Below are 26,588 nucleotides of genomic sequence, written 5' to 3'. Positions count from 1 at the left end.
CATTTCTAATATATTTGAATTTGATAATTTTTAAGTAGTTTTTTATTTTCCTATACTGTATTTTAGTGCAGTGTTAATGTTACAGTGGTTTAACGTGAAAAATACCTTTTCGGTATACAACATCCCACTAATTTTTTATTAACACTTGGTCCAAGTAGGATATTGTTAGTGGTAACCGAAGGTTCTTTTTTTTTTTTTTTCCCATGGCAGTACTGCGTGTGAAAATTTTGAGAACTACTGCTGTAACCGAATAGCTTTGTGTTCAGCCAAACAGGTTTAGACTTCACACAGAGTGAATAAATTTGCAAGTTAACTAAGACAAGATCATTTCAGTATTCGGTATTTTTGGGGGGGTTGAATTTTTTTGTGCCTAATTGGTTCCATAGAGGTTGGGGAGCATTGTGTTATCATATTGATGTCACTTTAATGAAAGTGAATGTATTACCACGTTACCAAAGGAAAGTCAACTGCGGATCCTGTATGGCCACCACCTGGCAGCCGCATCATTTTCCCATGAATCATACATGAGTGATACCCGGTGGGACATTTATGAGGTGAAACTCACATCCACCGGGAGGTATTTCTGCCTGGATGAAAGCAGTGTTTGGATTTGTATTAAGCTATTTTTTTTTTTTTTTAAAGCTCATTTTGACGTCAAAAAGTTGCAAAACTGTAGGTGAGCATGTTGCCGGCCCAGGAGGCAGCTAAGATCTACCACACCAACTACGTGCGCAACGCCCGCGCCGTGGGTGCGCTGTGGACCGTGTTCACCATCACGTTCGCGGTCATCACGGTGGTGGTGTTCATCCAGCCCTATTGGATCGGGGACAGCGTCAACACACCGCAGGCCGGCTACTTTGGCCTCTTCCACTACTGCATTGGCAACGCGCTAACCTCAGAGCTCACCTGCAAAGGCAGCGCCCTGGACTTCGGCTCCATCCCGTCCGGGGCCTTCAAGACAGCCATGTTCTTCGTGGGCATCTCCACGCTGCTTGTGGTGGGCAGCATCGGGTGCTTCAGCCTCTTCTTCTTTTGCAATGCGGGGAGCGTGTACAAGATCTGCGCCTGGATGCAACTGGCCTCCAGTCAGTGAGCCCCACTTTGGGATAAAACAAACACAGTTAACAACACCTTGACACCCATTTCAAGAAGTTCATGCAAATATATTTACTAGTGAAGTCGTAGTAGTGTGGAATTGGACAGGATCATATTGGCATTTCTAATTTCTCATATTTTTACCTATATACTAAATATTAGAAAAGCCTCGACTACAGCCACAACATTAGAATACATAAATGTGAAATTAATACCTCTCCAACTGTGTCAATCTGAATGAAGTTATTACTGAATCTTTGATAAAGAGCTTGTATCGGTTGTACACGTACCCAATTAAGTTAATAAATATTGGATGTTTTGTTTAATATCAAGCAGATTTTTGCAAATAATATCAAATGACCAGACATTAATTTTAAAAAAAGAAAAGCATCTTGTGTGATTCACAAACCCTGTGTGGTATGAGAGATTACTAAACGTGTTGTGGGATCATTTCATTTAAATGGTCTGAAAATGGTTGTTCACTTACTTGAAATTATGTATCTTTGGTCACCTATTTATGTCAAGAACATATCCTAACAAGCAGAACAACTAAATGCTCTTCTGCTAGATACTCGTATGTGGGTGCATTTGTGTTCTACTGTTTCAGCCATGTGTAACCTGAGAGTGGACGTGGCCACTGTAAACCACACCAGGTCTTTGTGTACCTACGTATGTGCAGGTGAAGTGTGTCGAGTGTGGAAAATGAGTTCTTTTGAATTGAAAATTTTCCAGCAAAAAGTGGCAATTGCACAATGTACGTACACAGTAATTTACATCAATGCACATGTGCACAATATCAGCATTTTAAATTCAGTTTCATGACAGTATACTGTATACCTCTCATCATACCAAACTGTAAGACTGATGAAAGATTCAAAATTCCCCAGTGTAAATGGTTGGTTGTTATATGTACCCAGTAAATGACGGGCAACCAGTCCCCGGTGCATCTGCCATCTTCCCCAAAGTTAACTGGGATAGGTCCAAGCTCACCCATAGCACCAATGATGAAAAAAAATCTACATGCTTCTGCAAAAAGTTAATAAATGTTTGGTATACAGCTCAGTGGTTAGAGCATAGGTGTCAAACTCTGGCCCGTGGGCCAATTATATTTACCAATTCAAATTAATATTAGAGCTGCCTCGTCAGTATTACAAGTATCGCACACTTGTTTGGTTCCAGATTAAAAGGTTAATTTGTTCAACCTTGGCACGTGGCTTTGTCCATTTTAAAATTTTGGCCCACTGTGAATTTGAGTTTGACACCCCTGGGGTCGTGAGTTCGTATCTCACTGGGGCCTCCACTCCCCCTGAGGGGTTGCATCAGGGAGGGCATCCGGCGTAAAAACTGTGCCAAATAAATATGAGCATCTCATCTGAGATGTCATCCTGTGGCGACCCCTAACAGGACAAGCCCAAAAAAATTACTATACACAGTTCAGTCGTATGTAAGAGTTCATGAAATTTAAAATCAGCAAAAGTAATTAATTCTAATAAAATGTTTATGTTGAATTAAAAGATTAGTACTTTACTATTTGTTAGAGTGGTATGTTGACCTTGTTAATGATAAAGTAAAGTAGAATGCTTGAGCTTGATACAATTCAAGCTCAACTGAGACCTTGAGAAGCGTTGATCTGTTTTTGGTTATTGCATGGCAACAAACCAAGAACATTTGGTGAAAATCAAGTGATTTTGTGCTGTCTGCGTGTTTAATAGGCATCACATAAATTAAAAATGTTTTGGGGGGTATTTTTTTATTAAATGAGAGTATATTGACACCTTAATTATATGAAAGGTTCTCACTGAGGACTTGAAATTGAATGTGGAAGATTTCCCTGTCATGGGTTTTGCATTTTCATTCGCGCATTCGGTTCAGCAATGTTCGGCTCACCACAGGGTCCTTACCCTCCTGCGCCACCTTCTCTACGTCAGGCACTTGCATGGTGATCGGCTGCATGATTTACCCTGACGGCTGGGACTCAGAGGAGGTGAAGCGGATGTGCGGGCAGCGGACCGACAAATACACCCTGGGCAACTGCACAGTGCGCTGGGCCTACATCCTGGCCATCATTAGCATCATGGACTCGCTCATCCTCGCCTTTCTGGCCTTCAGCCTGGGCAGTAGGCAGGACAACCTGCTGCCTGAGGACTTCCAGGTGGAGGAGAAAGGTACACAATATTGAGGGGAGGATAAGATGGAGGAGAGAACCTGCACTCAAGGGAAAAGCAATGAAAAGCTCAACTTAATTGTGACAACTCCATTTCTGCTCTTTCTCTGACAGACAACGCATGATGAGCCTACTACTGACCACCGAAACAAGACTTTCACAACAATTTGAAACCAAAGAAGTTCTTCCTCTTTTTTCAAATCCATGCATCCATCCATCCGTTTTCTGAGCCCCTTATCCTCACAAGGGTCTTGTGGGAGTGCTGGAGCCAATCCCAGCTACTTTTGGGCAGGAGGCAGGGTACTTCCTGAACTGGTTGCCAGCCAATTACACTTTTGCTAAACTCTTTGTTCTTTACGAGGCATGTCAGAAATGTTTCAGGACTAATCTTTGGGAAGATAAAATTCAAACCCAAACTCCAATTTTTCTCCAAGGTAACCACCCTGGAGTATATACTGTTGACTTGTGTCCTTTATTTCAGTAGCCAGCAAACTCCTCCCAACACATGCTTCTACATATACAAATATGCACGAGTTAGTGATGACATCAATGACACGAGACATGCTAGGGAGACACCACCAGTGATGAATCATGCATCTTCAAGTACAACCTGAAGACCAAATGCCAAAGCCTTAGGTGGAAGAGTCTGATGCTGAGGCCAACAAAAGCAAGACAATCAAAGTCCAAAGTTAGTCATGTTGAGGGCAGGAATGTGCAGTAAAGTTCATGATGGCTGAGGCAGAGAGGAAACCGATATAAATACATGAACCCAAAATAGAACACAGGCCTATATTTCAAGTTAGATCTTATTTGAAACAATGAGACCATGGTCCTCAGTTGGAAAATGGTGGAGTGCGCTCTCCTGGTCCGGGATGAGATCCTTTCCCAAGTGGAGGAGTTCAAATATCTTGGGGTCTTGTTCACAAGTAATGGAAGAATGGAACTGGAAGTCGACAGGTGGATTGGTGTAGCGCCTGGAGCAATCTGGACTTTGTATTTGTTCGTTGTGGTGAAGAAGGAGCTATACCGAAAGGGGAAGCTATGTACCAGTCGATTTACATTCCTACCCTCACCTATGATCAATATCTGTGGGTCAGGTCTGAAAGAACAAGATCCCAGATGCAAACGGCCGAAATGTGTTTCCTCGGCAGGATGTCCGGGGCTCTCCCTTACAGATGGGATGACAAACTCGGTTATCCAGGTGGGGCTCAAGGGTAGACCTTCTGCTCCTCCAGATGAGAAGATTTAGATGAGGTGGCTTGGGCATCTCTTTAGGATGTCTCAACAATAGCTCCCTGGTGAGGCAGGTTGTACCAGGAGAGCCCGCGGGACACCCAAGGACATGCTGGAGAGACTATGTCTCTAGGCTTGCTTGGGGACACCTTGGGAACCCCTTGGAAGAGATGAACTGGCTGTGGAGAGGGAAGTCTGGGCTTGCCTGCAAAAGTTACTGCCCCATGACGCAACCTTGGATAAGCAGAAGAAAATGGATGAGTTTAGGTAGTAAACAATAACATGCATTACTATAGTTTTAACTGTGTTCATATTTTCAAATCATTTTTACAATGCCTTAGGATTTCACAACATCCAATCACTACTGAACTATTTTTATAACAGGCTTGCAAGCTATTTAGGTGGCCCTTGAGGACTACCTGGTACCCACAGGCTCTATGTTGGTAACCTGTGCTATATACAGTATATTGTAGCGGATTGAGTTTCCAATTGTCCAATTGCAAATTGCAAACTTTTTAAATTCAAGTTAGCTTGCTTTTACAAAACAAAATGTTATTTGGGGAAATCCTGCAAAAGAGCAACACTTGCATACCCAAAAGTCAAGGTAAGTTCAAGCAATTAGTGTGATTTTTTTTTCAATTTACTGTTTAAGTGCCAACTAGTCCAGGGACGTGATGTACCAAATAATTATTTTGTGAAGTACTGACTACGACTTTAAATCAATAAATCAACACCTGTATAAAAAAAAAAAAAAAAAACACTTTCATTGGCTCCAACGATTGATGTATCAGTGGGCCTACAGTTGTCCAATGAAAGGCTTTTCAACCAATGAGGAGTTATGAGACAAACACCCAAAACACTTTTTAAACGTTTTATTCTTACCTACAGAAAAAGGATTTGGTTGAAGTGGAAACATGACATAGAGCTTATATGCCAATTCCTTTTGCAGCGTGGGAGTTACAGATTTGAGTAGAGCCCATTTCCATGCAGTTAAAAAGCACCTGAACATCTTTCCAAAACTTGACTGCTTATGCTGCAGAGGGCAAGATGCTATCCAAGCACTTGAATCCAGAAGCCCACTTTGTTTAATGCTTTCTAAAATCTAGTCTAATGAAACAAATGTCACGGGGATAGTAGATTGCATTGTGGCAAGCAGAAAACATGAAAATCCATAACAAAACATATAAAATATAGTACTCTTTCCTTTTCTAATTGTGTACAAATGTAGAAATGTTTAAGCATATTTGCCTAGGCCAAAATGTCTTAGCCCTTTCCATGGTAGACAGCAGTTTTTTGCATTTATTCAATTGCAAGACTTTGAAAGCTTTTGACAACTAAAGAAATAAATTATGGTACTGCAAATGCAATTGGCAAGACGGCACATATTTGATGTTTGATTTTGACGGCAACCTCCGTTCCGACTGCTGTAGTCAAGTGCATGTATATATCTTAATTTGTAAGAGTTCCTAAATATCTCTATGTGGTGTAGAGAAAGACCTCGAAACAGAAACTGACACCAAAACAAATCCTGCAGAATTAAGTGACCTGGGTTTCCTCTGCCTTCAGTATTCTATATAGTGAGGATGGTGACTGAGGTCTGGTCTCAACTGGTGTGACAAGTGTGTGTAGGTTGTATCTAAAGGCCATAAAACGCGTGCAGTCAAGTTTTCGCCGACAAGTGTGTATCCAATTCAAGCCCAGAATCTTTACACCTCTCATGTGCATGTGTGTGTGTGTGTGTGTGCGTGTGCGTGCATCCTTTCACAATCACATGTAGCAGTATGCACACAAGGCACTGCCTCTCATGCAAGCCACGCATGAGAGAGGCACTGAGCAGCCGTGGCCCTCCTTTCAGGGACGAGGTCCAACATGGGCTGCAAGAAGCTGCTGAAGCTGTGGGCCTCTTCTTTGGACCACTCGTACTTCTCCACCAATACATCAAACATGCCCCACGGCTTCAGCTTGGTGATGTGTCGCAGGTCACCTGGGTGAAATGAATTTCAAAAGTGAGAAAGCAAGACGATAGCATTAAGATATTCTGCAGAACCACTGACTGATGTGTTAACCTGCATGTTGGCGAATTTGAGATTTTAAAAAAACGTTAGCCTCAATTATTTGTATGGAAAAAAAATTACATGCAAAGGATCCTCGATTTAATGGACTAATATGGGTAGGTGGGGTTTGTCCGTTATACAGAACAGGTTTTTGTGAGTGTATGTACCCAGATTACTGGATAGTAAAAAAAAATTATACTTTTTTTCTGGTCTAAAATGCACAATACAGTACAAAGATATTGTACTATTTATTGTAAAAACATATACTGTAATACATACTGTAAAAAAGCTTGAAAATTTTTGACGAGTTTTAAACACATTTGTTAGTCTTCATACTTTATAACTGTAACCTCGAAATACGTGGCTGTCCATATTGTGCCACACTGTCAGTGAACAACAGTGACAAATTCTGGAACTAACAAACTTTGACAATGGCGGTTTGAGTGACAACTACAAACTATATTTGGGGACGTGTGGTGCAGAAAATCTGCTACATCCAGTATCCAATATATCAGGGTTCAACAGTATTTTTGGACTCAGGCCCATACAGTCTAATGTAGGTTTTGCTTTGGCGCCATCATGTGACATGTTTGTGCAAGGGAACTATGTTGACATGAGAGCTTTTTTATTTAGTCAGCTTGTAACCCAAAATGTAGTGCTTTTACCACTATTTTGTAGCCTCTAGAGTCAATTATTAACCTTCTGGGTACAGTATGGGTACTCGCAGTAATCAGTGTTTCCCGACACAGAGGGATGAACAAAGATACATTATCTGTGGTCTAATCATTTTCGGACCAGTTAAGTGAAATTGGATCATTTCCTACACCACACATGACGAATCTCTAAATGCACACATTGTGCTGAAGCACAGTGGCTGTGAATCATTGCTGTTGACCATTTCTAACTGGCAAAATAAGACCCTATGTATCAAAAGTTCCTATTTTAACAAATTTGTCCTTACGGTATCATTTAAACATTTAGGACATTTCTAGAAATAAACTATAATGTAAAAATAATAAAGGACATGACTACTGAAGCTTTCACACAGAGCCAACAGATGTTTGTCAAATGGTCAAAAGAACACTTACACAATACAACAAAGTATCCTCGGATTATTTACTATTAAATTAACAGCTGATTGGTACTGCTCCTAAAATGATGCATGCAAGGTTCAAAGGGTTATGGTTAGAGTCAGCCTAACCTGAGTAAACTTTTAGTACAATTGTACTACAATCTACATGCAGGTTCTATACTTAAACATAGCAGAAGGCTGTTCCTTGGAGCTACCAGGACCTCAGGCTGAATCCTAGCCACAAGGGATGGGAGAAGGGTAGATAGCTTGGGGCGGTGTGCGTGTTTACCTTTCTTGGTGAAAAACTCCTTAGAGTATTTGCCTGCCATGATTAGCTTGCGAGGAATTTTGCCGAGCAGCTCAATGATCAGCGCTATGTGATCTGAGGAGAAAGACACACATGATTGCTGCTTTAAAGGGAACACCAAATGTATTCACTTTCACCTGCAGTTTAACTCTTGTGTGACAAATGTTATCTGTAATCATGATTTCTTCTTTAACAAACACAAACCTTCATCTCTGGAATAATCTTCTCCGGAATGGGGTTCAAACAAATAGTCCCCAGTTGCCAGTTCAAAGGCCTGAAGGAGAAGGAAAAACTATTACAACAAAGTATTTGAAGAAGTCTATACAAATCTGTATCCTATGTCAAAAGCCGTTTTTTTGCAATGTGCCTCTGTGATGGGCTTTAGGATTTTTTTTTTTTTTTTTTTTACTAATTTGGAATTGTTAGCAAACCATTCATTCTCATGACACCCTCTTCTTTAGCAGATAAATAGTACCTTTGTTTTTATACAGAGGGATGTAGTAATGTAATTTTAGAGAAAGTCCATTGCCTTCAACCCATCCAATCCTTTTGGGTAACTGAACAAAGATGCACGAGGACACCATGCTTCCCATAACAGTTTAACAATATGGTGTTTTCATTTGACAAATTGAGGGAATCTCACCGATTACCTTTCAGAATGTACCATAATTTGTATATAATACGCCCTGATATATAATTTACACCCCTAAAGTTCACCTAAAATAATAATAAAATAAAACACTTTTATCAATGTAAAATTCACACCGCTGATTTGCTGCTATCCATATGCTCAAAACATGAATTATGTATTCTGGTGGGTTTGTCCTTTTATTCTAATACATTGTTTTCATAGAATTGTCCATAATCAATAATAATACCTGGTAATAATCTTTGTGCATGTGCTGATGTACCGGTGTGTACAGTATACTATACATATAAAATGATCAATGTATGAATGTTTGGCAACTCAAAGGTGGGGGGGGGGGGCGTTTGATCGGCATTGCGATGCACCCAATTTTGTACTTTTGCTGGTTTCTCAGCCAAATAAAGTCCTGAAATTTCACCAATTTATCCTCATAATCAGCTGTACAATTGTTGTTCTGCGCCTACGAGGTTGTGCTTCCTCATCAATAAGTAGCACCAGTTTGGAGATACCCTGAAGACTTGGTTCCCTTTATTCCTCATCATTGTCACAGCTTTGAGACGAAGTTTGACAGTGCTGATAGCGCTGCCTCTTGCCCTACGTATGGCTACAGCAGCCTTTCCTCCATCTCAAGGAATGCACAACTTTCCCACATCTCAAATCTGTTACATGTGGAGGAAGACGAAGCAGACAATCATCCAGCAAAGAGCACAATCTCAAATTCGATTCAGCCACATTCAACTGCTGCGCTGCTTCGTGGTTTCCAACTTCTTCGCCAACAGTGATTTCTTTTAAAAGCGGCTGTGTAGCAAGTGCTTTTAGTCAATATTTTCTATCTTAGTTGAAGTTAAAGCAAACTCACGGGTAACAGATTCGGATGGTAGTTCAGCAGCAACAAACATGCTACCCTAGCCATCGCGAGCAGGTCAGGAATCTCAGATTGGTGGCGCACATTATCGTAATATATATAAGTGTAACATTAGACATTGCATATAATTTTGGAACGGAAATGTACACCTTTCTCCCACCACCCTTAGGTACCTGTATATGACTATATTCATATTTTATTCTTAATCCATACCTAAATATGGTGGTCTTTGACTTTTTGAGAATATTTTTAGAAAACTTTGCACATCATTCCCGGGAAAATTACAATATGTTTTCATTATTAAAAGCATCATGTGTTTGTCTGTGTTACCATGCAGGCAGTGCTCCAAATGTCTGCTGGTGTGCTGTAGCCAGATCCAATCAGCACCTCAAGTGAACGGTACTGCCGAGTCTGGATGTCATCTGTAAAATGCTTGTGCTGCAGGAGGCGGAAATAAGATATTTTTACAGTTTTGATCCATATTTGTGACCAATTAATCGAGAGATGCAACTGTACCATATATTAACACTCACCACCCAGCAGGCATTTCCAAGGTCAGCAATCTTAACCTGCACCTTGTCAGCATTGAGATGGTCCAAGGGATTGACTAACAAGTTACTCGATGATTCTGTTTGAAGAATGCCGAGGACAAAAGAAAGAACAGAGAAAAATCAAGTACAATTATTATTATGAGAATCCTCTCTCACTTAAAAAAAATGCACAAGTTGAAAAAAAAATAAAATAGAAGAATTACTGTTGTGGTACCAAGCATCCCATCGGTTTCCTTAATTTGTTTTTCTTTCGTTATTCTATAGTTGATAATGCTCATAATGGTCAAAAAAGGGAATTACTAAGAATGAAAATCTAGCGTTAAATGAGCACAATCCAAGTTGCCAACATCATTGTCTTAAACTAAAAAAAAAAAAAAACATTCTTGCATAGTATATTCTAAAAGTAGTTTAAGTCAGCAGTCTTATTTTCAAATGCTTTGTTTTTAAATTCATGTAAATCACAAATGTGTATGAAATGTGCTATATCAATAAAATCTGCCTTGACAACATGACAGAAGAAATTAAAATACATACCAATTGTCATATTTGGAATTTGAGAAATTGTGTTTGTATCAACTCACCATTTTGGCTATTTTCTTCATCTTCAACTCTCATTTTGTTCTCCCCTTGAGTGTCCATCTCTTCCTCCTTCCTCTCTACTTTGACCACATCATTCAGCTCAGAGGTAACAAAGTCTGTGCTGAGGGAATCTGGTTGCTGTCGTTGCCGCGCTTGCGGCTCGCACTTCTCAGAGGGACCGCTGCAAATCTGAGAGTCCTCTTTTTTACATACTTTGTTGAAAGTTTCTGTTTTATCATCGATTTTGTTTGCATTCAGTTGGTCCTCCAGCTCTTCAGCAGATTGCTTTGTCTCATGGTCGTGGCTTTCTTGGCTAGCCTCGCTCACCGATAAGTAGGTGTTGCCATTGCAGTTGACCTCCATGTTGCTCACCTCCTTTGTGGAGCCCTCCGTGGGTGCACTTGGTTCTGACATCTGTTGTGGTAGGTTGACAGTAGAAGACTCTGTAACAAATGTGATAAGAACATTATACTCACGAGCCACGTAATTACTTTCACCTAGAACTTGCGATCCAAAAGATAAACCCCAGCAAAATCCCTGCCTTTGCAAACAGGATAATGCAAATGTTCTTGGGGATTCTGTGAGACAGGTATGAATTCATCAATATCTATTATTGTAGTTACAATGATGTTGGTTCAGCATAGTTTGGTCTGTCACCTGAGATAGGATGCAGTGTGTCATGTTGCAGAGTGGCCGACACAGAGGCAGGGGCAGAGATGTCAGATGTCGTTTCTGCTGTGTCCTCCTCTTTCTCTTCTTCACCTTCAGCTTTTACTCTTCCTCCCATTTCTAGCTGTTCGGCCTGCTTCTTCTGCTTCTTCTTCATTTTCTTCTTTTTGTTCTTTGACATTTTAGCTATCTAGAAAGAGTACAAATGAAAAGGTATTCTCTATTGATGACTTGTATTGTGCAGTCATCCATAGCTTTAGTTTTAAAAAAAAAAAAAAAAAGAAAAAAAAAAATCAGGAAAATAAATACCGGCTTGTGTGCTGGTGCTGTACTCACTGTGGGAAGAAGGAAAATGGGGGGGGGGGTATTAGATTACTAGAGAAGGACGTGCAGTGCATCAGTCACCTCCATGGGAGCTGACTCACACCAAGATGTATTAAAAAACATGTGGAGGCAGTCTCCCACCTCTCAGAGCAAGGTAGTCATTTAGACATTCACAGTCAGTGGTGACTCATAGCCAATAGCTCCCATCCTCAAGTGTGCACATTTAAATTGCACCCATTAACAAATAAGACAGCTAATTGTTTAGTGATGTCAATTAAAACTTGAATGACGTCAGTTGGAGCAGAAAATCCAAACAACAAACAATGACCTCACAAGCAAATTATTGCTCAATCATTTGAACCTGCTTAGGGTAGCTCATAGAGGAGTAAATAAAAGTGTGACCTGCAGAACCAGAGGGTGGTGCCACACCAGTCTTCTGCCACTGTGTCGCTTCAAGAGCCATTTTCTTGATATAGGACTCATTGACTGTCAGAAGAATGTTTTCCGGTTTGATGTCGGTGTGAATAATTCTACATTTGGTGTGGAGGTAGTCTAAACCCTGAAGGACCTGCATGAAAGTGAAGGCGAAACTATCATCCTCAAAACAAAAACACAAATGCCCAAATAAGCTTTTAGGGGGGTTTTCTGCAGAACCTGTCTAATGATGCTTTTGACACAAGGTAGTGGGAGGCCTTGATAATTTGACTTGATGATCCACTTGAGTAGGTGGTACCCCAGCACCTCAAACACCATGCACACATCTGGTAAATTGCAGGTCACGGAAAAACAAAAAGGAAATATTCTTTAAATAGGTTAATTTTTGTCAACCCACAATGGACTTCGGCCACCACAAATTAATAATATATACAGAAGCTGTGTAGGTATTCTATCTAAGAGAATAGCTGCATACTGGAAGCTATGGAGAGAAAAGGGGATGGTGCCAACATCAATGAATCAGAGCTGATGACACTCAAGGTTGTGCCAATGTGCACAGTTAGCTGTCAGCAGAGGACCCACAAATAGCTGTAAATAAGATGTGGCAGAAGGTTTGAGGGAGTCGGCGAGAATGAGACTAGAGTATGCCTGATTGATTGATCAGTAAAGGTCTAAAGCACATTTTTAAAAAGGGGCACATAGTTGAGTCATCAGGAGACACAATTAACTGTATTTTAAGGTTTTAAAAGATACGAGTGCCATTCGTGCCAGAAATTTTGAAGTCATCTAGCAGTTGCACAACTCTCTCCCTGCTCAAATCACCAGGATCTGTGTTTCGCACCTAAAAGAAACACAAAAACATGCATGAAGGAAATTTGGCTATATAATAATATTGAAAAAAAAAAAAAAAAAGAATAAGAAAATGAGACTGTCCACATTACAGATTTGAGCAGCTTGATCTCATCCAAAGCAGTCTCTGTGTAATGTTCTGCACTTTTCACAACCTTCATAGCTACAAAGCACTTCTCCCTGCAAGAAGCCAAAAATGAAAACAGAAAAGGACTTTCTGGAAGACTACCTCATCACCAATCAATCAAATACAACTGTAAAGCATGTAGCAACCTACTTTCAGTACACATCTAAATTTATTTCATCCACGAATTGTTATTATTCAAGTAAAGCTTGACCACAGCTGTCACAAGAATGTTTTTTTAGGTGAATATCAAGCTGTCTCTGCAATGACAACTTACTGGATATCCCAGGCCAGCCACACAGTGGAAAAGTGCCCCCAGCCAAGTTTACGGATCACATGGTATCTTCCATTGAAAAGATCTCCAATCTTCACATGATGGTATCCCCCTGACCAAACAAAGATTATGTATATCTGTCCAAGATACATGAGTTTTTTGTTTTTTTTGTAATTATTTGTTACACCTGTGAGAATAAGCGGTTCAGAGTGGATGAATAAATGGAGATTTTTGTACCCTTGCAGTAGTCAGCAGGGTCCTCCTGCTCGTCATCGTCAGAGCCCAGGATCTCCTCGTCTTGATCGGGAAGAGGCGAGTCTGCCTGACTTAGCTTGGAGCTGCCTCCACAGCCTTGAGGCTCTGGTCTGACGGTAAAGACACAGGAGTTAGTTGTGTCAGAGGGCTTGGGATGAAGTATAGAAGCAGCATTTGTGCTCTTAGGTTAAAAACAAGAGCAAAACATTTTCCCATGATTTGAGTCCCAAGCATGAGAAAGGCATTATAGCTCACACAAATAATGAAATAAACCACTTAAGTTAATTATATGACCGTGCATGTCTGTGGGACATCCCACTTACCAAAATCACAATGCAGTGCTGCAACTGAGACACATCTTTACTTCATGTCTATGATATACGCAACCATGCTGCAGTGCAAAAGTGGTTCAAATCCCTTCCAAATAAGTAGCTGACTATTGACTATTTTTTCAGTTTGTGGTCTCATCACTTGTAAATCCAATGTCTTTCGCCACAGCGGTTACTAAAATAGCAGCTAATACTCAGGAGGACAACACTGCAATTGGGGTCAGCAGTTTCCCCTTTAACCACTCCCGCAAGCACATTGAAATCTTTCCAATACTTTCGTGCTGAATAATCATATTGCCTAATTACTGTATAATCATAATGAGTCCAACTGATCCACTACATCTACCATGGGACTTGTTAATTAACTTATACGGCTAAACTACATCATTTCTTAAAATCTTTTTATTTCCCTCAAATGTTTTGGTTCGGTTTTAATGCAGCCCTATGGGGGCACAAACCAGTGCAATCTGTAGGCCGGTCCCAAGCCCGGATAAATGCAGAGGGTTGCGTCAGGAAGGGCATCCGGCGTAAAAACTGTGCCAAACAAATATGAGCGTTCATCTAAAGAATCCCATACCGGATCGGTCGTGGCCCGGGTTAACAACGCCCGCCCCCGGCACTGCTAACCTGCAGGGCGTCGGTGGAAATTCAGCTACTGTGGGTCGAAGACAAAGAAGAGGAGGAAACCGGATCCAGCGTCAGAAGAAAAAGAGGAATGCACAGAGCCTACAACTGAGTGTAGGGACTTTGAATGTTGGGACTATGACAGGAAAAGCACAGGAGTTGGTTGACATGATGATTAGGAGAAAGGTTGATATTCTGTGCATCCAAGAGAGCAGGTGGAAAGGTAGTAAGGCTAGAAGTTTGGGAGCAGGGTTTAAATTATTCTACCACGGAGTAGATGGGAAGAGAAATGGAGTAGGGGTTATTTTAAAGGAAGAGCTGGCTAAGAATGTCTTGTAGGTGAAAAGAGTATCAGATCGAGTGATGAGACTAAAATTTGAAATTGAGGGTGTTATGTATAATGTGGTTAGCGGCTATGCACCACAGGTAGGATGTGACCTAGAGTTGAAAGAGAAATTCTGGAAGGAACTAGATGAAGTAGTTCTGAGCATCCAGACAGCGAGAGAGTTGTGATTGGTGCAGATTGTAATGGACATATTGGTAAAGGAAACAGGGGCGATGAAGAAGTGATGGGTAAGTACGGGATCCATGAAAGGAACTTTGAAGGGCAGATGGTGGTGGACTTTGCAAAAAGGATGGAGATGGCTGTAGTGAACACTTATTTCCAGAAGAGGGAGGAACATATAGTGACCTACAAGAGCGGCGGTAGAACCACGCAGGTAGATTATATTTTGTGCAGACGATGTAATCTGAAGGAGGTTACTGACTGTAAAGTAGTGGTAGGGGAGAGTGTAGCTCGACAGCATAGGATGGTAGTATGTAGGATGATTCTGGTGGTGGGTAGGAAGATTAAGAAGACAAAGGTAGAGCAGAGAACCATGTGGTGGAAGCTGAGAAAGGAAGAATGTTGTGCGGCCTTCCGGAAAGAGGTGAGACAGGCTCTCGATGGACAACCGAAGCTCCCGGAAGACTGGACGACGACAGCCAAGGTGATCAGAGAGACAGGCAGGAGAGTACTTGGTGTGTCATCTGGTAGGAAAGGGGAGAAGGAGACTTGGTGGTGGAACCCCAAAATACAGGGAGTCATACAAGGAAAGAGATTAGCGAAGAAGAAGTGGGATACTGAGAGGACTGAGGAGAGGCGAAAGGAGTACATCGAGATGCGACGTAGGGCAAAGGTAGAGGTGGCAAAGGCTAAACAAGAGGCATATGAAGACATGTACACCAGGTTGGACACGAAAGAAGGAGAAAAGGATCTCTACAGGTTGGCCAGACAGAGGGATAGAGATGGGAAGGATGTGCAGCAGGTAAGGGTGATTAAGGATAGAGATGGAAATGTGTTGACTGGTGCCGGTAGTGTACTAAATAGATGGAAAGAATACTTTGAGAAGTTGATGAATGAAGAAAATGAGAGAGAAGGAAGAGTTGAAGAGGCAAGAGTGAAGGACCAGGAAGTGGAAATGATTACTAAGGGGGAAGTCAGAAAGGCACTACAAAGGATGAAAAATGGAAAGGCAGTTGGTCCTGATGACATACCGGTAGAGGTATGGAAGCAATTTGGAGAGATGGCTGTGGAGTTTTTGACCAACTTATTCAACAGAATACTAGCGGGCGAAAAGATGCCTGAAGAATGGAGGAAAAGTGTTCTAGTTCCCATTTTTAAGAACAAAGGGGATGTTCAGAGCTGTGGGAACTATAGAGGAATAAAGTTGATGAGCCACACAATGAAGTTATGGGAAAGAGTAGTGGAGGCTAGACTCAGGACAGAAGTAAGTATCTGCGAGCAACAGTATGGTTTCATGCCTAGAAAGAGTACCACAGATGCATTATTTGCCTTGAGGATGCAAGTGGAAAAGTACAGAGAAGGTCAGAAGGAGCTACATTGTGTCTTTGTGGATCTAGAGAAAGCCTATGACAGAGTACCAAGAGAGGAACTGTGGTACTGCATGCGTAAGTCTGGTGTGGCAGAGAAGTATGTTAAAATAGTACAGGACATGTATGATGGTAGCAGAACAATGGTGAGGTGTGCCTTAGGTGTGACAGAGGAATTTAAGGTGGAGGTGGGACTGCATCAGGGATCAGCTCTGAGCCCCTTCCTATTTGCTGTGGTAATGGATAGGCTGACAGATGAGGTTAGACTGGAATCCCCTTGGACCATGATGTTCGCAGATGATATTGTCATATGCAGTGAAAGCAGGGAGCATGCAGAGGAACAATTGGAAAGATGGAGACATGCACTGGAAAGGAGAGGAATGAAGATTAGCCGAAGTAAAACAGAATATATGTGCGTGAATGAGAAAAGTAGAGGGGGAAGAGTGAGGCTACAGGGAGAAGAGATAGCGAGGGTGGACGACTTCAAATACTTGGGGTCAACAATACAGAGCAATGGAGAGTGTGGTCAGGAAGTGAAGAAACGGGTCCAAGCAGGTTGGAACAGCTGGCGAAAGGTGTCTGGTGTGTTATGTGACAGAAGAGTGTCTGCTAGGATGAAGGGCAAAGTTTACAAAACAGTGGTGAGGCCGGCCATGATGTACGGATTAGAGACGGTGGCACTGAAGAAACAACAGGAAGCAGAACTGGAGGTGGCAGAAATGAAGATGTTGAGGTTCTCGCTCGGAGTGACCAGGTTGGATAGGATTAGAAATGAGCTCATTCGAGGGACAGCCAAAGCTGGATGTTTTGGAGACAAGATTCGAGAGAGCAGACTTCGATGGTTTGGACATGTTCAGAGGCGAGAGAGTGAGTATATTGGTAGAAGGATGCTGAGGATGGCGCTCCCAGGCAAAAGAGCGAGAGGAAGACCAAAGAGAAGGTTTATGGATGTGGTGAGGGAAGACATGAGGGCAGTTGGGGTTAGAGAGGAAGATGCAGGAGATAGGCTAAGATGGCAAAAGATGACACGCTGTGGCGACCCCTAACGGGACAAGCCGAAAGGAAAAGAAGAAGAAGAAGTTTTGGTTCGGTTTTATTTGCTGCATGGGTACGGTGGTACATTATGCACAAACTCAGTCAAACTAAACACAAAGGTAAAAATGTCTGCCAATGTGAGCGATGATTAAATAACATGAGAATCCTTCGACCAAGACCAAATATCATTGAACATTGAATCCATATCTGAACAGCTGATGGGGGTACGTTGTCCTGAAACAGACATGTTGTGATGTGCAAATATGAACACAGTTGCTACGCAAAGCAAAGTAACTGTTGGTGTTTTTGTCTTTATTTAAAAAAAAAAAAAAAAAAAAAACCTGGACATGACTCGAATTGTAAAGGAAACTAGTAAGACAAGGAGCCCCTGAAGTTGCGAAGAGTCAAACCCTCGAGGAAAAGCCATCAGCTTTAGGAGGGAGAAAATAACATGACTACCAGAAACAACAGCACTTTGATCTATTAATCAACACTGTTAAGATCAATTTCTGCTTTGCCAGGTTTTAAGTGATTGTGGATAAATGAGGCACTCATTAGGTAAGACATGACCACAAAATAGGAAATAAATCAAATGGGCATTAATTTTACAATTCAAGGCCAACAACCAAAAGAAATTGCAATACTACAGATGCAATGACCAACTGAATGAAAAGACACCTCTGTAAAAATGTTCCTTCCATCTTATTAAAGATGAGCTCCAATCATCTATTACCATTCCAGTAAACTCACATGGTCTCTCTGTAATTGAGTGCATCTTCTAAAGTTTATGTCACGGATAATTTTAAGTAAATACATGCAGCATTTCTGTTGGAAGGAGAGTTCTGCTCCATCGTTCAACCTTTATGATTAACGTGACTAAAGGAAAATAGGCAAGCATTGAATCAAGCTGCATTTATCTTGCTAAATGCAGTCAAATAACATAGGCTGCAATGTTTTCCTGCTGAGCAACTACTGTCAGGTTCTTTCATTTGTCTCTGCAACATCCTTAGAAGAGAGAACTTATTTTCAGAACTCAGCACTAATGACTAAGGTATAAATGGACAGAAAATTCTCTGTGAAAAAAAACAGGGACTGGATATATTGTTTTTTTTTTTAATGGCCAGCACAAATGCCTAAACATGCAGTATATTTGAGAAAGTATCAGCAGTCAAGTTAAAAACATATTTAGATCCATTTAAGACCACGTCCAGAATGATTAAAAAAATTAAAACTGGGTTTTCAGTAGGAGAAATTCAACAGATTTTTTATTGCCGCACACACACACTCTTGGACTGATACCATTCAAACAGCCTCTGAATGGCAGAAGTCGAGGATAAATGAGGATTATGGTCCCTAAGATTAATCGACATGTAATATGCAACATGTGGACCTGATCCAAGAAAACAAACCAAAATGGTTGTTACATCTGCCTGTTTTACCTGCAGGATGCACGGATACCCATGGGACGTGATGCAGGCAAGAGGATAGGACAGTGGAGAAGAAAAAGCTGGTGTTCAAAGACACTCTTTCTCCATTAGTCAAGAGTGGTGAGGAAAAAAGGTGCAGAAAAATCAATATTTGGGAACAGAGAGCAGAGTTGAGATAAGTAGGATGATCCGTGATGATGAAAGGAAGCCACTAGACGAGGAAGATGAGTGCCGGTGATCAGAGCAACTGTATTCAGTCACACACTCGCTTTTCCTCTTGCACATCAGCTCGCTCTCTCTCTCTCTCTCTTTCTCTCTCATTCTCTGACCGAGAACTCTCCTTGGCTGCTGTCAGCCTCTGGCCCAACCCTCTGCAGTGGTAGCTGGGATATGATTGGGCAGTGCAGCTCAGCACTGCAATGCAGGTGAGGGACCACACTGACCTCCTCTTTCAATCTTTTCTTCCACCCCCATTCGTCTCGCCATCATTTCCACTGACCCACATCTGCATTATTACCTCCAATTAAAGCCCAGATATAGAAATCAACGCTACATTCCTTTGCTCCGGCAAAGTGTTATAGACGTTGTATAGAGTATGTGATTGCAACAAAACTGTACATTAAAGGCGAAATCTACTGGTTTGCATTAACAATTTATCCAATAGGTGATGTAATATGTACTCTATTTTGAGAATGTGTTGTAAAATCCTCTCTCATTTAATAGTGTTTTGAGAAGATTTTTATGGACTATTACCACTTTTCAGGGGCCCTGCCATTTTCGCGAGTCAAGTGACCTACGTGCGCGGATTTGATTGTACCGTGCCGCAACAAAGGCTCTATTACATGGGACACAATTTATACCCAGCGCTGATTTCTCGGATTTATCCTCATCTGGTGAAGAAATAGCAGTATCGGTTGATCAGGAAGACGGAGGAATACTTCCATACACAGTCGTGAGTTGCCCGGGCGATCGGGAAGATGGAGGAATACTTCCATACAGAGCCATGAGTGGTGCCGCTCACGCCGGTGCAGGCCGTGTAACCAATTAGCATGCTGGAGTCTCATTCGTTATCGGAATTAACCAGGACCCGGCGCAGCGGCAGCTGTGGGACGGTGCGCTGGGCAATTGAGCTCTCCCACAGCAGCCCGGTCCCGGTCCCTTGCGCGACGGAGGACATGCACGTGTGGGCTTCAAGTGGGAGGTGTCAGAAAAGTTGCCACAGGGATAAGTGGCTTGTGGCGGCCAAGCGTTCATAGCGACGCCGCTTTTTGATCCTTTGATGTCGGCTCTTCTTCCACAACGCGGAGGAAAAAGGCGAGTGACACGTTATGTGGGAGACAGACACCTCCAAGCCGACTTGCTGGCTCCAGTACAGACATGAGCGGCACCTCTCTAGGCTGTGTATGGAAGTATTCCTCCGTTTTTCCAATCAATCGATACTGCTACTTCTTCATCAGATGAGGATAAATCCGAGAAATCAGCTCCGGGCATAAATGGTGTCCCATGTAATCGAGCCTTTGTTGCAGCAAGGAAGACGTCACATCCGCGCACGTAGGTCATGTGACTAGCAAAAATGGCAGCGCCCCTGAAAATTTGATTCACCACGAGACGTCACCATTTTCACAGAACCATATTACCGGTCAAACAGAGCTGCTCGACATTGTTGGAGACATTGAACCAGAGGAGATTTTTTACAATACCCAAGACCTATTGGTTATAACAACAGACGAGACAGATATTCAAAGAGATCATAAAGATCGATGGATTTCGGCAATTAAACGTGATGGATGGTGCCCAACCAAATACACACGCCTGTGTAGCGATCACTTCATTTCAGGTAGGAATTCTTTTTACTCTCAAATTACAAAGTATTTATAATGCCAAGTTGACTCATTTGAGAACAATGCGTATTAAGAAAAAAAAAAACGTCTCTCGCAGAGAGGTTTAGAGGTGTGTGTGTGTGTGTGTGTGTGTGCGCGCGTGTGGCCTCACGCTTCCGTGCACAGAAGACCCGACTCCCCGTCCTATTTTTTTTCCAAATCATAGTTGATGAATGCGGTTTGTGTTTAAACAAACCAGGGGTCATTTATTGAAATATTGGTATTTGTATTGGAAAAAAATCTGAGTGGGTCCGTCACTATGTAGGATTTATTCTTGATTGAGAACAAATCTAGCGATGAAGTATTTGTATGCGTCCAGACTTTTATACCCTTTCAACCTTTACCGTGTAAATCTCGACTTACTCACCAGATACATGTGTATATCCAGTTGTCCAAAACAAGCAGAAGCAAATTAACAGGGCAATTTCTTATCGGCAAAAACTTCGGCATTAAATATGCGTCCTCTATGCCAAGTATCTCTCATTTTTCCACGTACCTTCGTTTATTATCACCTTCTAAATGTTTAACAGTATCGGACAAAACTCTGGGCGTCATGCGACAAGAAATTTTCATGCCGTCTCCAACCAACTTAGCATTGAAGAATGCTTTGCTACACCGTCAATATTGCCAGTCATGTGTCTTCGGTAACGTAGTTGCCACAAGCTCTATATGCACATCTGTTAGTCTTCATATTCTATCGTTGGTCATTATAGCCAAACGGCTCCAATTTAGTTTCTTCAAACCACAGGACATGTCTCCAGAAGTGAAGATCTGTGTCTTTTTGCAAACTGTACTCTAGCTTAAAGAAATGTGTCCCCGTCACTGCCTATTTTCCACCACAGCGTCAGTAAACAAAAGCGGCCAATTCTGAAACCAACAGACTTTGATAATAGCAGTTTAAGTGACAACTAGAAACTATTTATGGACATGTACTGTGCAGAAAACCTGTTACATCTAGGATCCATTAAATCGGGGTTCAACTGGACTTGCTGTTTATGTGGTCAGGCCCAAACAGTCTAAAGGTTTGCTTTGGTGCCATCATGTGGCATCTTGGGGTAAGGGAACTATGTTAAAATGAGAGGTTCTTTCTTTAGTCAGCCTATAAACCAATCAAAGTAGTGCTTTGGCACTAGTTTGTGTCCTCCATAGTGTATCATTAATCTTCTGGTGGAGAGGCATAACAGCTACTCGCAATAACCAGTATTTCCCGACACAGAGGGATGAAAAAAAGATACATATTTGTGGTCAAATAATTTTTGGACCAAATAAGTGCCACGTTCATCTATTCAAACAATAACAGTGGTTCCTCTGCTTACTAACATCTCTAGTAACGAAAAATTCAAGTTACAAAATGCCTCCTCGGAAAAATATTGTCTCTAGTAATGAAAGTAATTCAGGATATAAAAGGGGAAAAAAATAGGTGCTGGATTCCCCAAATTCCACTGAACGTAAACATCCTGTATCTTGGTTTGGGTGGTGCAATAGAGCTGCTCTCCAATTGGCTATCGGCGTAGCATCTTCCTGGCATCACATTGGCTAGGAGGGACGTCAATCTGTACCCATGATGCCGAATCACGCTGGGGCTGTCGTACACCTGACACAAGCTAACACACATTGGAAAAGTACAACTGTTTCATGTGTTTTTGCAAGTTTATTCTTCTTTCTTCTCCGTGGGCCCCAAGAAACTTTAGTGGAATTAAGTTGTGTGCATTCGTACGTATGTTTCTCTCGGGTGTCAAAGTCTGCCGCCTCCTCCGTCCCCCACGACTCATCACTCACCCTTCTCTTCGCATAGTCGTCCAACCCGAAGGTAAATAACTTTTTTATTATTCTTTACATTATGTAATTTGAACGCTTATGTTTGTGTGTGTATGTGTGTGCGTATATGTGTGTGGGGGGGGGGGGGGGGGCGGGGGACTTGGAACGCATTAGCCTGTTTACATGTAAAATGCACTTCTACTTACGAAAAATTAATGTGATGAAACTCCTTCCAGAATGGATTAATTTCGTAAGTAGAGATACCACTGTATAAGATAATATAAACATCATGGGACTGTCCAGCTGTCACAGCGCTCAGGAGGGAGACAGCCTCGGAGTTCCAGAGATTAATGTGTTTTGGTCTGAAATGTGTAAATCAATCCCAGAAGAAAAGCTGAAGACTTCGTGAAGAAGCTGGATGAACCCATTCATCCTAAAGAAACATAAAAAAGCTAGAGTCTTCTTCTTTTCCTTTCGGCTTGTCCCGTTCGGGGTCGCCACAGCGTGTACGGTTTGCAAAAAGACACAGATCTTCACTTCTGGAGACATGTCCTGTGGTTTGAAGAAACTAAATTGGAGCCGTTTGGCTATAATGACCAAGGTTATATCTGGAGATTTAAAAAAAAAAAAAAAAAAGAAAAAAATGGGGAATCTTGTAGAGCATCATGTTGTGGGGCTGTTTAACTGCAGCAGCAAAAGGAGCTTTCCATCAAATAGATGGCATCATGAAGAAAGAACATTTCATGAGACCTCAAGACATCAGCCAGGAAGCTAAAACTTGGGCACAAATGGGTCTTCCAAATGGATAATGACCCTAAGCATACTGCCGAAATGGTTCAAAAGTGGCTTGAGGAAAACAAAGTCAATGTCTTGGAGGTGCCATCACAAAGCCCTGATTTAAATCGCATCGAAGATTTGTGGGATTTGTGGAGAGATCTGAAAAGGCGTGTGTAAGCAAGGCAGCCTACAAACCTGGGCCAGGATTCCAGCAGAGTACTGTCAGAAGCACGTGGAACGTTACCCAAAATGTTTCATGTTATGCAAGTCAAAGGATATGCTACTTGTTACTAAGGAAATGCTAGAAAACTTTTGACTTCAAAGAAAATAAGATAAAATTCTTCAAGAAAGTCTTTTTATTGTGTAAATAAAATTATTTTGGTGTTCCTAACTGACCAGAAACAGGAGAGGTTTACTCTGGTTTGCCTTCAGACAAACAAAAAAATGCAACGTGTTTTTGCACAGTGTATGTAAACTTCTGCACCGCGGCAGCTGCAAGATTTTGTTCTCTTGCTAGCGGTTAATGTCCAATGGCCGTATGAAAAATAGTTGACACGGCATCTTTGTCATTTGACATAATTATTTTAACAATACCATATTTTAATTAATTTGTGACCCTATTTTTTCTTTTTTTTTTCTACAAAAACTGAGAATGGTGTCATGCTCTCAGTATTAAATTTTTTGTTAATTCCTGATTTTGTGGTTTTTATGAACTTTTATGTAAAGAAAATAAATGCTTGAAATTGTTTAAATTGTGCTCCCTGAATCTCTAATCTTTGGAAGCTTAAATTTTTCCATATTAAATTGTTTTCGTGCCCAACTGTAAATTGATATAGATGTTATAGTCATAACAAAACTGAGTGGAAAAAAATGTTTAAAGCTATGGTAACACTTGCCTGAAGTATTTCCATTTAGCATCACACAAATATGATTAAAATTAATTTAGGTGCTGCAGCTATTTAATATTTTTAGAATCGATTATTCCACCAATTAATAGGATAACATTTGTTGCAAAATCATTTTCTAATGACTGTAAATTAACTGACTTTGTTATTTATTTGCTCATGTTTAAGAGTCAAACCCCACCAGATAAAAACAATTCAGCAACATTACACAAAAGGGAGTGATGTTTGACACATCATATTTTAAACTGAGCTTCTACTTGTGAGTATTGATTTGTGTAAAGGACTGCTAGTCGCTGGTTTGGTCCATAACATTTCAGAAAACAGGCAAAAATCTTAATCATTGCTTTGGAAAAGTAAAAGCTAATTTTTGAACAGTCACCCAGCTTTCAACGACAATTACAGAAATTAGAGGTTAGGGTTATCTTTACTGTTGAGAGGTTTAAATCAGTGGATTTTGACTATCCGCCAATTAAATTGATAATTGATTAGTTGGACCATTAGATGAATGGCTAACAACTAAGATAATGAACAAACAGTCTGTTTTTTTGTTACGTGTTCTTTTGCAAGTGTACCTATTATGAAAACTTACTTTCTTCCAGTTTTCCGAGGTTTTGTCCTCTTCTTCCTCGCCTGTAACGCGAGTACTAGCAAGCAGGACAAAAAAGAAAAAAACAGGTTACTGGTCTATAAATCACTAAATTGTTTTGATTACATAATTTTTTTTCATTTTTTTTTCAAGTCAGATTGATGTCGGCTACCTGACAGGTTCATTGGAACTAGTCACATATCCAAATCTAACCAGCGGCCTAAGAGGTGCACCGAGGACACCAACAAATTGCCTCTTTAGAATGAACGCGATCTATACTTTGCATTTGTTTAGTGGAACTTACGGAGTTAATGATTGCAAATTGTTTAAGAAAGTTTAAGTGGAACCGTACAGTGCTAGTCTCATGGATTCAACTAGCTTAAATGCTACAGTACACACAGGGGAAAGCGAGCGCCTTTTCAAGCTCTCAACTTTTTCTTGACGGTGTTAACCACTACCCACGACAAACTATAGATCCCTAGTGTGCCTACAAATTGGTTGGAAGTAACAGCAAACATTCAGCGAACAAATAATGTATTTTAGAGTGAACAACATGCATACCTTTTCTTTCCATCGCGGCAAACCAGTCAAGAGGGAGAGATGCGTTGAGGAGAACTTGTAAATAGCAACACTGCTCTTTCCGTCGTGGTAACTAGCGAGTGAGAGCCAGATTCAGGAAACGTGGGGAATATCCGAATTAATCGTACAGGTATCCCTATTCAAAATTGAGTGGCGCTTTTTTAAATTGACATCAGCGATTATATTTACGATGAACAATCTTACTTTGATTAATGTGGATGTCATGTGTGTGAGGGAGAAGTAGTTCCCTGTTTCGGTTTGTGAGGACTGTAATTCATGTGTCAACATACCGGTTTGAAAGTAAAGTATTTGTAATCGTCCCACGTCGTTGTCTATCTTAGGGTTTGGTTATTTCCCATGCAGCTAAAGATAACACTAAATAACTAGATACTTCAGATTTACGTTACACATCACTTAACTCTTATTATCCAGGTCATGGAATTTATTATGAGGCATATCCGCACTGAACATTTCTGTAGCAGTAATTACTTCAAGTAGGCCTATAGTTTATGCAGTTATATTTCATGCAGATCATTCATCCATTTTCGAAGCTGCTTATCCTCACAAGGGTCCGGTAGTATAAAATGTAAAAAAAAAAAAAAAAGTCTGTCAAAGACAGACGATGTAATTCTGTCCCCTCGTGGTAGCAGGACTTTTATACAAATATGTATCACCTGCAGTATTTGATCACAGTATGAAAGTGACAACTAACACATATGGTATACTTTTTCCCAGTTTAAAAAATAATTGTCTTTATTTTCTTATGGTAGCATTTTACAGGAAGCTGTTTTATATCATATTTAAAAAGACCTCAAAACAGTGGTTGCCAATAAAACCAATAATCAGTAGTCAAATTAAGTGTTGACCATGAGGCTTCAGCATCCAGTGAGTAAATACATACCAAGACATGACCCTCTGTATTATTCAAATAAATGACAAGATGTTTGAACTTTCGTTGAAAAAAAAAGACAGAAAAAAATTTCAAAATATGAGATCTTAATTCAGCACACATTAAATAACACATTTGAAAAAGGCCTACGTGAAAAGTTTTGCAATGAAATGAAGTCAGCATGTCTAAATGTGATCTCTTAAAATAGCCCAAAAAAAAATTGAAAAACAAAAAATATATTTTTTTTGGGAGAGGGGTGGAGGGGCAAGTGACCTTACTGATAATTCTCAATTATTTGACAATAGAATGTGCTTGAATGCAATAGATTCTGGCAGCACAATAATAAACATGCTTAGGAAACAATGGAATTGTCTTAATTTTTCTGCTGGAACAACATGTAACTTTAGTCATCACAGACTGAGATTAACAGA

The 26,588-nt window shown here is 40.9% G+C and overlaps 3 protein-coding genes across 3 annotated transcripts in view; 1 reads left to right on the top strand and 2 right to left on the bottom strand.

Annotated features, from left to right (window-relative positions):
- Window positions 1-938, bottom strand: part of kif21b (kinesin family member 21B) — a 93,085-nt gene extending 92,147 nt beyond the window's left edge. Inside the window, exon 1 of the mRNA XM_061832773.1 lies at window positions 907-938. The gene's annotated coding sequence lies outside the window, so the exon portion shown is untranslated. The remainder of the gene's footprint in view (window positions 1-906) is intronic.
- lhfpl5a (LHFPL tetraspan subfamily member 5a) lies at window positions 354-3,377 on the top strand. Its single transcript, XM_061832783.1, has 2 exons — window positions 354-1,085; window positions 3,024-3,377. The coding sequence occupies exons 1-2, from the start codon at window positions 683-685 to the stop codon at window positions 3,272-3,274; spliced, it is 654 nt and encodes a 217-aa protein (XP_061688767.1). The 5' UTR covers window positions 354-682; the 3' UTR covers window positions 3,275-3,377.
- A 1,972-nt stretch (window positions 3,378-5,349) lies between these two features.
- On the bottom strand, window positions 5,350-25,508 carry srpk1b (SRSF protein kinase 1b). Its single transcript, XM_061832776.1, has 17 exons — window positions 25,473-25,508; window positions 25,251-25,341; window positions 24,693-24,747; window positions 13,479-13,606; window positions 13,245-13,353; window positions 12,936-13,023; window positions 12,748-12,835; window positions 12,214-12,320; window positions 11,962-12,127; window positions 11,545-11,570; window positions 11,224-11,425; window positions 10,569-11,009; window positions 9,970-10,064; window positions 9,767-9,874; window positions 8,130-8,199; window positions 7,908-8,000; window positions 5,350-6,476 (listed from the first exon to the last, which is right to left on the bottom strand). Exons 1-17 carry the CDS (start codon window positions 25,491-25,493, stop codon window positions 6,295-6,297), a joined length of 2,070 nt encoding a protein of 689 aa, XP_061688760.1. The 5' UTR covers window positions 25,494-25,508; the 3' UTR covers window positions 5,350-6,294.
- Window positions 25,509-26,588: the final 1,080 nt, after the last annotated feature.

The sequence above is a fragment of the Syngnathoides biaculeatus genome, chromosome 10 (assembly GCF_019802595.1).
Source record: "Syngnathoides biaculeatus isolate LvHL_M chromosome 10, ASM1980259v1, whole genome shotgun sequence".
In the NCBI taxonomy this organism is placed as follows: Eukaryota; Metazoa; Chordata; class Actinopteri; order Syngnathiformes; family Syngnathidae; genus Syngnathoides; species Syngnathoides biaculeatus.
The sequence above is the reverse complement of the archived record's forward strand: the minus strand, read 5'-3'. Positions and strand labels throughout refer to the sequence as shown.

Excerpts from the sequence above, each read along its gene's own strand:
- lhfpl5a (XM_061832783.1), top strand. The coding sequence starts at position 683 with ATGTTGCCGGCCCAGGAGGCAGCTAAGATCTACCACACCAACTACGTG. Across the intron at positions 1,086-3,023 it reads CTGGATGCAACTGGCCTCCA|GCACTTGCATGGTGATCGGC; the intron begins GTCAGTGAGCCC and ends TCTCTACGTCAG.
- srpk1b (XM_061832776.1), bottom strand. The coding sequence starts at position 25,493 with ATGACATCCACATTAATCAAA. Across the intron at positions 12,128-12,213 it reads TCAAAAGCATCATTAGACAG|GTCCTTCAGGGTTTAGACTA; the intron begins GTTCTGCAGAAA and ends ACTTTCATGCAG. Across the intron at positions 11,010-11,223 it reads CACACTGCATCCTATCTCAG|AGTCTTCTACTGTCAACCTA; the intron begins GTGACAGACCAA and ends CATTTGTTACAG.